This window comes from Ornithorhynchus anatinus, chromosome 21 (assembly GCF_004115215.2).
Source record: "Ornithorhynchus anatinus isolate Pmale09 chromosome 21, mOrnAna1.pri.v4, whole genome shotgun sequence".
Lineage (NCBI taxonomy): Eukaryota > Metazoa > Chordata > Mammalia > Monotremata > Ornithorhynchidae > Ornithorhynchus > Ornithorhynchus anatinus.
The window spans coordinates 471,087-483,280 of record NC_041748.1 but is presented as its reverse complement, the minus strand read 5'-3'; the positions used below and the strand labels follow the sequence as shown (position 1 = coordinate 483,280).

At 67.2% G+C, this 12,194-nt stretch overlaps 2 protein-coding genes across 4 annotated transcripts; one reads left to right on the top strand and one right to left on the bottom strand.

The window, feature by feature from the left end:
- Positions 1-362: 362 nt before the first annotated feature.
- On the bottom strand, positions 363-4,798 carry ROMO1 (reactive oxygen species modulator 1). Of its 2 annotated transcripts, none has more exons than XM_029049459.2 (3): positions 4,717-4,798; positions 3,324-3,454; positions 363-545 (listed from the first exon to the last, which is right to left on the bottom strand). In XM_029049459.2, exons 2-3 carry the CDS (start codon positions 3,452-3,454, stop codon positions 437-439), a joined length of 240 nt encoding a protein of 79 aa, XP_028905292.1. In that variant the 5' UTR covers positions 4,717-4,798; the 3' UTR covers positions 363-436. The 2 variants fall into 2 exon arrangements, with proteins under 2 accessions (XP_028905292.1, XP_028905293.1); XM_029049460.1 differs by having other exon boundaries at positions 4,707-4,763.
- Positions 4,799-4,810: 12 nt separating this feature from the next.
- Positions 4,811-10,383, top strand: NFS1 (NFS1 cysteine desulfurase). Of its 2 annotated transcripts, none has more exons than XR_003754236.2 (13): positions 4,811-4,985; positions 5,245-5,318; positions 5,921-6,037; positions 6,182-6,265; positions 7,243-7,395; positions 7,492-7,585; positions 7,695-7,829; positions 7,932-8,089; positions 8,573-8,678; positions 9,073-9,154; positions 9,358-9,454; positions 9,572-9,661; positions 9,882-10,383. XR_003754236.2 is itself a non-coding variant. In XM_029049458.2 (13 exons), the coding sequence occupies exons 1-13, from the start codon at positions 4,907-4,909 to the stop codon at positions 9,943-9,945; spliced, it is 1,320 nt and encodes a 439-aa protein (XP_028905291.1). In that variant the 5' UTR covers positions 4,811-4,906; the 3' UTR covers positions 9,946-10,383. The 2 variants fall into 2 exon arrangements, 1 of the variants encoding a protein (XP_028905291.1); XM_029049458.2 differs by having other exon boundaries at positions 9,358-9,441.
- Positions 10,384-12,194: the final 1,811 nt, after the last annotated feature.

Below are 12,194 nucleotides of genomic sequence, written 5' to 3'. Positions count from 1 at the left end.
GACGGCCCCCCCGCTCTGCCCCACGCGCGTACACACCCACCGGACACTGGGAAGGAGAAGGGCAGGCGCTCATCTGTGGGCGCGAGCACGACGGACGCGCACGCGCAGACGCTCTCTCCGCCCCCCCCCCCCCGACCCTCCCCCCGGGGCAGGCCTAGGCGACCGAGTCGTGTTCGTGTCCTTGTGTTTGCCGGCCCAAGGTCAGGGGCCAGCGGAGGAGCCCCAGTGGGTGGGCAAAGTCGCGGCCACGTGGGACAAGACCCAAGGGCCTTCCGGCCTCTCCAGGACCTCCTCTCCCGGGGAGGCGGCCCGGTTTCCCCCGAGTCCCCGCCCCGGCCTCCACGCACCACGCGGACCCCCCCCCCGGCTAAGCAAAGACCTTTATTTCATCAGAACGCGAGAGGGGCCGGGGAAGGGGGGCAACATCTCGTTCTGGTCAACAGCGGATGCCCATGCCGATGGCCATGAAGGTGCCGAAGGTGCCGCCGCTCTGCATCATCGTCTTGCCGATCCCGCCCATCAACTCCCGGCCCCGCATGCCGATCCTGGGAGCCCGAGGGACCGGGGGTTGGCGGGGGAGAGAGGTGGAGGGGAAAGAGAGTTGGTGTGAGTTTCTAGGACGGCGGCGAGGCCCAACGCGAAGAGCCCCGACCCGGGTTCTAACCCCACTCGACCACTTGCCGCGGGACCTCGGGCGAGTCGCAAACTTGTGTGCCCCGGTGTCCTGGCCTGCAGAACGGGGATTCGGTCCCCCCCTCCCCGTTCTCCCTCCTGCTTAGATCGCGAGCTCCACGTGGGACCCGGTTATCTGGAAGTCACTCGAGCGCTCGGTACGGTGCCCGACACCTAGTAAGCGCTTAAGAAAAGCCAATTACTTGTGGCGGCCCCGCCTCCGGCAGGGATCGTGAGAAGCGGCGTGGCCCCGTGGACAGAACGCCGGCCTGGGAGTCGGGTTCGAGTCCCAGCTCTGCCACTTCCCCGCTGGGCTACCTTGGGCCAGTCACTTCTCAGTGCCTCGGTTCCCTCATCTCTAAAAGGGGAATCGGGACCGTGAGCCCCAGGTGGTGGAATACGGGCCGCGTCCGACCTCATTAGCTTGTATCCACCCCAGCTCTTGGAACGGTGTCTGGCACAGCGTAAGCGCTTGACAGATATTATTTTAAAAAAAATAAAAGGTGGCAGGAGCCCCGAGGAAAGGTGACCGTGAGCCCCATGTGGAATATGGACCGTGAAGCGGCGTGGCTCGGCGGCGAGAGCCCGGGCTTGGGAGTCCGAGGTCATGGGTTCTAATCCCCGCTCCGCCACTTTGTCAGCGGGGTGACTTTGGGCCGGTCGCTTCACTTCTCTGGGCCTCAGTGATCTCATCTGGAAAATGGGGATGAAGACCGTGAGCCCCTCGTGGGGCAACCTGATCGCCTCGTATTCACCCCGGTGCTTAGAACGGTGCTTGGCGCCTTGAAAGCGCTTGACAAATCCCACTGTAATGATCTGATTGGCCTGTATGTACCTCATAGTAAGCGCTTAAGAAATAACCATTAATATTAATAATGGTGGTATTTGTTAAGCGCTTACTATGTGCCGAGCACTGTTCTAAGCGCTGGGGTAGACATAGGGGAATCAGGTTGTCCCACGTGGGGCTCACAGTCTTAATCCCCATTTTACAGATGAGGGAACTGAGGCACAGAGAAGTTAAGTGACTCGCCCACAGTCACACAGCCGACAAGTGGCAGAGCTGGGATTCGAACTCATGAGCCCTGACTCCAAAGCCCATGCTCTTTCCACTGAGCCACGCTGCTTCTCCATACTGTTGGTATTTGTTAAGCGCTTACTATGTGCAGAGCACCGTTCTAAGCGCTGGGGTAAACACAGGGGAATCAGGTTGTCCCACGTGGGGCTCACAGTCTTCATCCCCATTTTACAGATAAGGGAACTGAGGCCCAGAGAAGTGAAGCGACTTGCCCACAGTCACACAGCTGACAAGTGGCAGAGCTGGGATTCGAACTCATGAGCCCTGACTCCAAAGGCCATGCTCTTTCCACGGCGCCACGATATTATTATCTGATTAGCTTGTACCTATCTTTCCCAGCGCTTAGAACAGAGTCCGGCACACAGTAAGCGCTTAACAAAATACCAGCATCATTATTGTTACCTGATGAGCTTGTATCTATCTCCCCCAGCGCTTAGGACAGAGTCCGGCACATAGTAAGCGCTTAACAAATGCCATCGTTATCTGATTAGCTTGCATCTATCCCAGCGCTTAGAACAGAGTCCGGCACATGGTAAGCGCTTGACCAATGCCATCATTATTATCTGATCAGCTTGTATCTGTCTACCCCAGCGCTTAGAACAGGGTCCGGCACACGGTTGAGCAGCGTGGCTCAGTGGAAAGAGCCCGGGCTTGGGAGTCAGAGGTCGTGGGTTCGAATCCCAGCTCTGCCACTTGGCAGCTGTGTGACCTTGGGCAAGTCACTTAGCTTCTCTGTGCCTCAGTGACCTTATCTGTAAAATGGGGATGAAGACTGTGAGCCTCACGTGGGACAACCTGTTTACCCTGTATCTCCCCCAGCGCTTAGAACAGCGCTCTGCACACAGTAAGCGCTTAACAAATACCAACATTATTATTATTAAGCGCTTGACTTATCCGATCAGCTTGGATCCATCTCCCCCCAGCGCTTAGGACAGAGTCCGGCACATAGTAAGCGCTTAACAAATGCCATCGTTATCTGATTAACTCGGTTCCATCTCCCCCAGCGCTTAGGATAGAGTCCGGCACATAGTAAGCGCTTAACAAATGCCATCGTTATCTGATTAACTCGGTTCCATCTCCCCCAGCGCTTAGGAGAGAGTCCGGCACATAGTAAGCGCTTAACAAATGCCATCGTTATTATCTGATTAACTCGGTTCCATCTCCCCCGGCGCTTAGGACAGAGTCCGGCACATAGTAAGCGCTTAACAACTGCCATCGTTATCTTCTTAGCTTGGATCTATCTACCCCATCGCTCAGAATAGAGTCCGGCGCATAGTAAGCGCTTAACAAATACCTTTTTTTTTTTTTTTAAAAGTTGCAGGAGCAACTCGTATTCACCGTTTCCGGCCCGGCGGGCGGGCCTGGGAGTCAGGGGTCATGGGTTCTAATCTCCGCTCCCGCCCCTTCGCTTCCCTGGGCCTGCGTGGCCTCGGCTGCAAAACGGGGGGCGAGGCTGGGGTGGAGATGGCCCGGCGGCCCCCGCCCGGCACGTAGTGAGCGCTCCCCAGAAGCCGTGAGGGTGATGAGCGTGCCTCCCCCCGGGGGGTGTCCCCCGCCGCCCCCCGGCCCCGGGCACCTGAGGCAGGAGAAGGTTCCGAAGAGGGCCCCGGCGGCCATGCCCACCGCGCAGCCCATGACGAAGCCCATCTTCACCCGGTCGAAGCAGTTGGGCTGCGACTGCCCGTAGGGACCCACGGCCACCGGCATCTACGGGGACACCGAGAACGACGCTGAGACGCGGGGCCCACCCGCCGCCCCGCCAGGCGGAGGGCTTGGGTTCGAATCCCCGCCACCTGTGACACTTCCCTTCTCTGGGCCTCAGTTCCCTCCTCTGTCGAATGGGGGTGAAGACGGGGAGCCCCAGGCGGGACCACCCGATCGATGACCCTGGATCTCCCCCGGCGCTCCGAACGGTGCTCGGCACATAGTGAGCGCTTCACAAATGCCAACATTATCACTGTTACTATCACTACCTTCTCTGGGCCTCAGTTGCCTCCTCTGTCAGATGGGGGTGAATAATAATAATAATAATAATAATGTTGGTATCTGTTAAGCGCTTACCAAGTGCCGAGCACCGTTCTAAGCGCTGGGGTAGACACAGGGGAATCAGGATGTCCCACGTGGGGCTCACAGTCTTAATCCCATTTTCCAGATGAGGGAACTGAGGCCCAGAGAAGTGAAGTGACTTGCCCAAAGTCACACAGCTGACAAATGGCCGAGCCGGGATTCGAACCCATGACCTCTGGCTCCAAAGCCCGTGCTCTTTCCACTGAGCCACGCTGCTTCCCCAAGCCTGGGGGCCTCCCGTGGGACCACCCGATGCCCCCGGATCTCCCCCGGCGCTCAGAACGGTGCTCGGCACATAGTAAGCGCCTACCAAACGCCAACATTATTACGATCCCTAACAGAGAAGCAGCGGGGCTCAGTGGAGAGAGCCCGGGCTGGGGAGTCGGCGGTCACGGGTTCGAATCCCGGCTCCGCCGCTAGTCGGCTGGGTGACCTTGGCCCAGTCACGTCACTTCTCTGGGCCTCGGTCCCCTCATCTGTCAAATGGGGATGAAAACCGTGAGCCCCACGTGGGACCACCTGAGGACCTCGTATCCCCCAGCGCTCGGAACAGTGCTCCGCACGTAGTAAGCGCTTACCAGATACTACAATTTTTCATTTTTATCGCCTCCTCTGGGCCTCACTTCCCTCCTCTGTCTAACGGGGGCGTCGAGCGAGTCCTCCGGGGGTCCCCCCCTTTGCCCCCGGGTCTCCCCCGGCGCTCCGGACGGTGCCGTGCACAGAGGGGGCGCTGAGCAAATACCGCCATCGCCGCTGGGATTATCCCCCCCCTCCTCCGGGCCTCGGTTCCCTCCTCCGTCAAAGGGGTGTGAGGCCGGGGAGCCCCCCCCCCCCCCCCCGATGAGGTCGGGTCTCCCCCGGGCGCTCGGCACCTAATGGGCGTTTAACAGACCGGTTCCCACCTCGGGCCCCCCTCGGCTCGTGCGGCGGCTGCTCGGTGGAGGAGGAGGAGGAGGAGGCGACGACGGCGAGAACCGTTTCCGGACGGGGATCAGTTCCGGGGCGGCCTCGCCTCCTCCTCCTCCTCCTCCTCCTCTTCCTCCTCTTCCTCCTCCTCCTCCCGCTCCTCCTCCCGCTCCTCCCCGCGCCGACATGTTGCGCCTCCTCCTCCTCCGGGCGGCCTCCGCCCCTTCCACCGCCCCCCGGAGCCGGCGGGGGCTGCACGGCCCCGGTACCCACCCTCCTCCCGCTCCTCCTCCTCCTCCTCCCCCCCACGAGGCCGGTGCCCCCCGGTTGCCCCCCCCCCCCCCGCCAGCCTCGGCCGGGGCGGGTCGTCGAGGCCCAGAGGGCTCGACCCACCGGCCTAAAGCGCCCCGAAGGACGATGGCGGGATTAGAACCCAGGGGCCTCCTCCCACCGACCCCCCCCCCCCGACCTCGGCCCTGCGGCCGCCTGACCCTCCTCCTCCTCCTCCTCTCTTGTCCCCGCAGGTGCGACCCCCGGTCCGGACCCCCCTCCGGCCCCGCGACCCCTCTACATGGACGTGCAGGCCACCACCCCGCTGGTGCGAAGGGACCCCGGGGGGGGCGGGGAGGGGGCACGTCGGCGATGGCATCCGTTGAGCGCTCACTACGTCCCAGGCGCCCTTCCGAGCGCCCGGGGGGGATCCGGGGGCGTCAGGTTGGCCCCCTCTGGGGCTCCCGCTCCTCATCCCCGTCCGACGGAGGAGGTCGCCGAGGCCCGGTGACCGAGTCACACTTCGGACAAGGGGCGGAGATGGGATCTCATTCATTCAGTAGTATTTATCGGGCGCTTACTACGTGCAGAGCGCTGATGATGTCGGTATTTCGCCGAGCGCTCGCTGTGCGCCGAGCACTGTTCTAAGCGCCGGGGGAGATGCGGGGCCGTCGGGTGGTCCCGCGTGAGGCTCGCAGTTAATCCCCATTTGACAGATGAGGGAAGCGAGGCACAGAGAAGTGACTCGCCCGCGGTCACACGGCTGACGAGCGGCGGGGCGGGGATCCGAACTCGTGACCTCCCGCTCCCGAGCCCGGCTCTTCGCCCTGAGCCACGCCGCCTCCGGGGGGCCTTCGAGGAGGAGGGCTTCGGGGGAGAGCGGGGCGAGGGGCGGCCGGGCCCGCGGCTGACGGTCCGCCCCGTCCCCAGGACCCCCGGGTGCTGGACGCCATGCTGCCCTACCTGGTCAACCTCTACGGGAACCCGCACTCGCGCACCCACGCCTACGGCTGGGAGAGCGAGGCCGCCGTGGAGCGCGCCCGCCAGGCAAGGACCCGCGGGGTGGGGGGCGTGGGGGGCCTCCCCGAGCGGGGCGAGGGGCGACCTCCCACTAGACGTGCGCGTGAGGGTCTCCGGGACCACCCGCCCGGGATGGGCCGGCGTTGACCGGCCGCCTCCCTCGCCTTCCAGCAAGTGGCCGCGCTGATCGGCGCCGACCCCCGCGAGATCGTCTTCACCAGCGGAGCCACCGAGTCCAACAACCTGGCCGTCAAGGTGAGCCCGGGGCGGGGGCGGAAACCCCGCCGGGGGCCGGGCCCGCGACCCCCCGCTCGGCCGAAAACGCCGTGCCAGAAACGGGCGTCGTGTCAGGCGCCCGCACCCCTCCGCGTCCACGCGTTTAGAGAAGCGCCGCGGCCTGGGAGTCGGGAGGACCCGGGTCCTCCTCCCGGCTCTGCCCCTCGTCTGGCCGCCAGACCTCGGACGAGGCGCTTCGCCTCTCTCCGCCTTAGTTCTCTCGTTCGAGGCGGATTAAGACCGTGAGCCTCGTGCGGAACCGGGACCGTGTCCGACCCGTTTGTCTCGCGCCTCCTCCGGCGGTCAACGAGCGAGCGCTTAACGGGTAGGGCGATTTTTAGCGCCCGTATGACGAGTGTCGAGGACGGGCTGAGCACGGAGGCAGCCGGCGACCTTGGAAAGGGCCGGGCAGGCGGGCGCCGGGAGGGAGAGATCTCCCAAGTGCCATCCCGAGCGGCCCCCGGCGCTGCGGCCCCGGGATTCGGCTTGGCACCGCTGCCCGCCCGCCGGTCCACTCGCCGGCCGGCGGGCCGAGCGCGGCCAACGGCCTCACCGTTTGGTGCCCGGCGCGTTGACCTGTCCGCCCTCAGCAGAGGCCCGTTGCCGGGGGGACAGGTCAGGGGCAGAGGTGAGGTTGGCCGTGACGATGACGCCGATGGCTTTGGTCACGCGCTCACCACGTAGCGGGTGGCGCCCGGGCTTGGGCCTCCGAAGGTCACGGTTTCTAATCCCGGCCGAGCCGCCGGTCTCCTCTGTGACCCCGGGCGAGTCTCTTCGCTTCTCCGGGCCTCAGGTCCCTCACCTGGAAAATGGGGATTGAGCCTCTGAGTCTCGGGTGGCAGAGGATTTGCGTCCATCCCGGTTTGCCCGTGACTAGCCCGGTGTCTTGTTGTGACCGGGGCGGGCCCCGCCCGGGCCCCCCGACCCAGCCGGGTCTCGTGGCGTGTGTCCCCCAGGGCGTGGCCAGGTTCTACAAGTCGCGGAAGAAGCACGTGGTGACCACGCAGACGGAGCACAAGTGCGTGCTGGACTCGTGCCGGGCCCTGGAGGCCGAGGGTTTCCGCGTCACCTACCTGCCCGTCCAGCGCAGCGGGATCGTCGACCTCGAGGTGCGAGGCCCGGCCCGCGGGGACCGCCGGCCCGGGGAGGGGGCGGGGGGCCGGCGCGGGGGGCCGGCCCACACGGCTCTTCCCGTCGCCCCGCAGGAGCTGGAGGCTGCCATCCAGCCCGACACCGGCCTGGTGTCCGTCATGGCCGTCAACAACGAGATCGGCGTCAAGCAGCCCGTCCGGGACATCGGTACGGCCGGCGGGGGCGGGTTCGGCCGGGGCCGCCGGGGGTCGAGGCCCGGCCCGGGGCCGCGCTCCGTCCCGCCGGGCCCGGCCCCCGACCCCCGGCCTCTCCGCAGGGCACATCTGCAGTTCCCGCAAGGTCCACTTCCACACGGACGCCGCTCAGGCGGTGGGGAAGATCCCGCTGGACGTGAACGACATGAAGATCGACCTCATGAGCATCAGCGGCCACAAGCTGTACGGCCCTAAAGGTACCCGGCCCGGGGCGGGGGCGCGGGGGGCGGGGGGGGGCGGGCGCCGGGACCCCCGGGGAGCCCCGCGCCTGAGCCCGCCCCCCGGCGGCCCCGTTTCAGGGGTGGGAGCGGTGTACATCCGGCGTCGCCCCCGGGTCCGCGTGGAGCCCCTGCAGAGCGGCGGCGGGCAAGAGCGGGGCCTGCGTTCCGGGACGGTGCCCACACCCCTCGCCGTGGGACTGGGGGCCGCCTGCGAGGTGGCGCAGCAGGAGATGGAGGTACGGGCGGCGCCCCGGGCTCGGCCGTACTCAAAGCCGGGGTTAGCGAGGGTCCGCCGTTGGCGGAGGCGGGCCCGCGGGCCAGGCTCGGGGGGCCCGGGCGGGGGGCTCCGGGCGTCGACCCGTTGGCCTCGAGCGGGGACCGAGACCCGGTGCCGGGGAGGGAGGGGCGGGGACCGGCGAGCATCCCCGGAGACGGCCCAGTGCCAGCCGTCATTCCCAAAGTGGGGGGCTGGCGCGGGCCCGCCGCGGGCGCCGGACACCCTGCTGAGCGTTCGGGGGCAGTCCGGGAGCGACGATCCCCGCCCTCCGGGAGCGGGACCGTCGCCTCTCCCTCCTCTCTTCCACCGGTCCCGGCCCGGTCGGGCCCGCCGAGGGCAGGGGCGCGGGATGGCCGGACGCGGAGGGGGCCGGTCCCCCCCGCCGGAGCGGGGCGGGCGCGGCGGACCCGGCGGCCGGTCACGGGGCCGTTTGTTCGGCCAGTACGACCACCGGAGGATCTCGACGCTGGCGGAGCGGCTGACGGGGAAGATCCTGAGCGGCCTGCCCGACGTGGTGATCAACGGGGACCCGCAACATCACTACCCAGGTACCGCCGCGAGGGCGCCCGCCCGCCCTCCCCGCCGCACCCGCCAGGCGGAGGGGGAGCAGGGTGGCTCGGTGGTCGGGGCACCGGGCCGGGAGCCGGGAGGACCGGGGTCCCGGCCCCGGCTCTGCCACTTGCCCGCTGGCCGCGTGGCCCCGGCCGGGTCGCCTCGCTTCCGGGCCTCGGATATCTCACCTGCCAAGCCCGTGAGGTGCCCGCGGGCCCCCGTCCGACCCGGTTACCTCGGATCCGTCGCCGCGTTCAGTACGGCGCTCGACCCGTAGTAAGCGCTTAGCGGACACCGCCGGCCGTGCCCGCGCTCCGCCCTCCCCGGCCGCGCACGCCGCCCCCTCGCCCGGTGCCAACGCCCCGCCCGGTCTTGTCCCCTCCCCCTAAGGCTGCATCAACCTGTCCTTCGCCTACGTGGAAGGGGAGAGCCTGCTCATGGCGCTCAAGGACGTGGCCCTGTCCTCCGGCAGGTGCGACCCTTCGCCGAGAGTCGCCGCGTGGGCCCCTCTGCCCCCGCCCGGGCTCGGGGAGGGGACCGGGCCCCCGGGGGCGGCCGGGAGGGTCGGCGGACGAGGAGGGGGTCGGCGGGGCCGACGCGGGCCGGGCCGGGAGGGGAGTCTGCGGCCCCGCCCGGCGAGCGGACGTGAGGACCGCCCGCCGCTCCTCCCCCCAGCGCCTGCACGTCCGCCTCCCTGGAGCCGTCCTACGTCCTGAGGGCCATCGGCACGGACGAGGATCTGGCCCACTCCTCCATCAGGTCCGGGCGGGGGGTGCGTACGTTTATGCGCGTGTGCGGGCCCGCTCCCGGTGGCCGTGTCTCCCCCCCGCCCCCGTCCCCGTGTGCCCCCCTCACGTGGCTCAGGGTCGGGGTCTCTCGGGGGTTGCAGGTTTGGCATCGGCCGCTTCACCACTGAGGAAGAAGTGGATTTCACCGCCGACAAGTGCATCCATCACGTGCGGCGCCTGCGGGAGATGAGGTGGCCGGGACGGGGGTCGGTGGGGAGGAGAGGCCCGGACCCCGCCCCCCGAGCCCCCCAGGTCTCCCAGCCCCTCTGCCCTCTCCTTAATCTGGCTGCCGAGACACCGAGCTCCTGGGGCCGGGGCCGGGGCGGGCGGGCCGGCCGGCGTCTCCCCGCCCCGGCCGGACCCCCTGAGCTCTCCCTCCTTCCCTCCCCCGCTCCCTCCTGCCTTCGGCAGCCCCCTGTGGGAGATGGTGCAGGACGGCGTGGACCTGAAAAGCATCAAGTGGACGCAGCACTAGAGCGGACGCGTGCCGGGGGCCCGGCCCGGGGCTCCGGCTCCTGTGGAGAAACGGACTGGCCCCGGGCGACGCCGGGTGCGGGGCCCGCGGAGAAATCCCCCCCGATCCTTGACTTCCCTCCCCAACCCCCTCCCACTCTGCTGGACAGAGCCGGCCGGGCCGCCCGGTCGGTCAGGGGCTCCGGCCTCCGGGTCCCCGCTCCGGTTCCTCGGGGCCCGGAGCAGTCGGGTCCCCGCCCGGCCGGGCCCCCGCCGACCGGCGCCTCGTCCGGGACCCTCTGCTCGCGGCCCGGGACCGAGTCGCGCCCCTTGGGCGAGCCGCCGGGGCCCAGCCGGCGGCGGGGCCGGGCGGTCGGCGGCCGTGGCTCGGCACGGCGGCCCCCGAGGGAGCCGTCTGTTTCCGTGCGGGTCTTCGAAATAAACGACGTCTCTGCCGGGCGGTCGGGTCAGTCCGCTGTCTGGGGACCTCGGGAAGGCGCGGGGGCTGACGCCGGGCGATCCCGGGTCCCGGGGCTTACGGGGCCGGGGGGTGGCCGCAGCCACGCGGGCCCGTCCGTGCCCCGGGGCGGGGGGCTGCCCGTCCGCTTAAGGACCCCCACCGGCCCGGCCTCGCGGCCCCCTCCCCGTCCGGACCCCCTGCAGTGTGGGATTGGAGGGGAGGGTCGGAGGGGGGAGGCCCCAGAGGGCGGGAGTGGGGGGGGACACAGCTGGACCCCTGGCTCCCGAGAGCCCCAGTGGGGGGGCCGCCCGCGCCCCCTCCATCGCCGCCCTGGCGGCCGCCCCTCCTCCCCACGAGCGAGCTCGGTCGGAGCGGATTTGGGTGCGGGTCTCTGAAGCTGGGGCGAGCCCGGCCTCCGGCCCCCACCCCTTGCCGGGGAGACGGGCTCAGCGTGGCCCTCGGGGGTCCTCCCGCGGAGAGGAGGCCCACCCCCAGCCCCCGGTGAGGGTCACCGATCAGAGGCGTCGGGGAGCCGCCGTCCCTCCCCCCCCCCCGGCGCCTCTGACCCGGTGGGGTGTCGGGGGGCCCGGGGCGGCCCGTCGTCTCAGGGCCACGGGGGCCAGCGCAGCCCCCGAGGGCCGGCGGCGGCGGCCCGGACGGGGAGCAAGCGGAGCCCGTTTGTGGATGGGGTGCGGAGATTGTTAGTCGCGGGGTCCCGCTCCTCCCCGCCTCGCCACGGGGCCGGCGGCAGCGATGGATTCAGAAGCGCCCCCTCCCACCCGGCAACCGCGGGGGCCGGTGTGACTGCTGAGCTCAGAGGGAAAGGATGGGAAGGCAGGGAGTGAGTGAGTGGCGAGAAATGCAAAATGCAGTTGACATCACTGCTGCCCCTTGACAACACCAGGCCCACAGCTAGTTGTGGACAGGGCGTGTGTCTGCTATATAATAATAACTTTGGCATTTGTTAAGCGCTTACTGTGTGCCGAGCACTTTTCTAAACGCTGGGGTGGTTACAGGGTTAATCAGGGTGTCCCACGTGAGACTCACGGTCTTTATCCCCATTTTCCAGATGAGGGAACCGAGGCCCAGAGAAGTGAAGTGACTTTGCCCACAGTCCCCCAGCTGACAAGTGGCAGAGTCGGGATTCAAACCCATGACCTCTGACTCCCAAGCCCGGCCTCTTTCCACTGAGCCACGCTACGTTGTTCTAGTGGACTCTCCCGAGCACTTAGTAAAGTGCTCTGCATAGCGTAAGCGCTCAGTAAATACCAGTTGACCGACACTATCTTGTTGACGATTCCAACTGATGGGTGGTCTTCATTGAGTGCTTACCGTGTGCAGAGTATTCATTCATTCAATAGTATTTATTGATCGCTTTCTATGTGCGGAGCACTGTACTCAGCGCTTGGAATGGACAAATCGGCAACAGATAGAGACAGTCCCTGCTACCGTATTCAGCGCTTGGAAAATACAATAGACCAGTGTTGACAGACACAATCCCTGCCTGTAAGGAGCTTCCACTCTCCAGGGAGTGTATTTTTAAAATGTTTACCGCCATTACCGTGTTTAACCGCTTACTACGTCACGCAATGTATCGAGGGCCCGGAGAGATACAGGTCGATCGGGTTAGACAGGGTCCCCGTCCCACGTGGGGCTCAGTCTTAATCCCCATTTTTCAGATGAGAGAACGATGGCCCCAGGCCCAGAGAAGTGAGGTGATGTGCTCGGGGTCACACGGCAGACGGGCCGCAGAGTCGGGATGAGAGGCCAGGTCCTTGCGACCGCCGGGCCCGGGCTCTGCCCGCTGGGCC

Coding starts and splice junctions, on each gene's coding strand:
- ROMO1 (XM_029049459.2), bottom strand. CDS start 3,454: ATGCCGGTGGCCGTGGGTCCCTACGGGCAGTCGCAGCCCAACTGCTTC. Junction 546..3,323: donor GGAACCTTCTCCTGCCTCAG/GTGCCCGGGGCC, acceptor TCGGGCTCCCAG/GATCGGCATGCGGGGCCGGG.
- NFS1 (XM_029049458.2), top strand. CDS start 4,907: ATGTTGCGCCTCCTCCTCCTCCGGGCGGCCTCCGCCCCTTCCACCGCC. Junction 4,986..5,244: donor GCGGGGGCTGCACGGCCCCG/GTACCCACCCTC, acceptor TTGTCCCCGCAG/GTGCGACCCCCGGTCCGGAC. Junction 9,662..9,881: donor CGGCGCCTGCGGGAGATGAG/GTGGCCGGGACG, acceptor TGCCTTCGGCAG/CCCCCTGTGGGAGATGGTGC.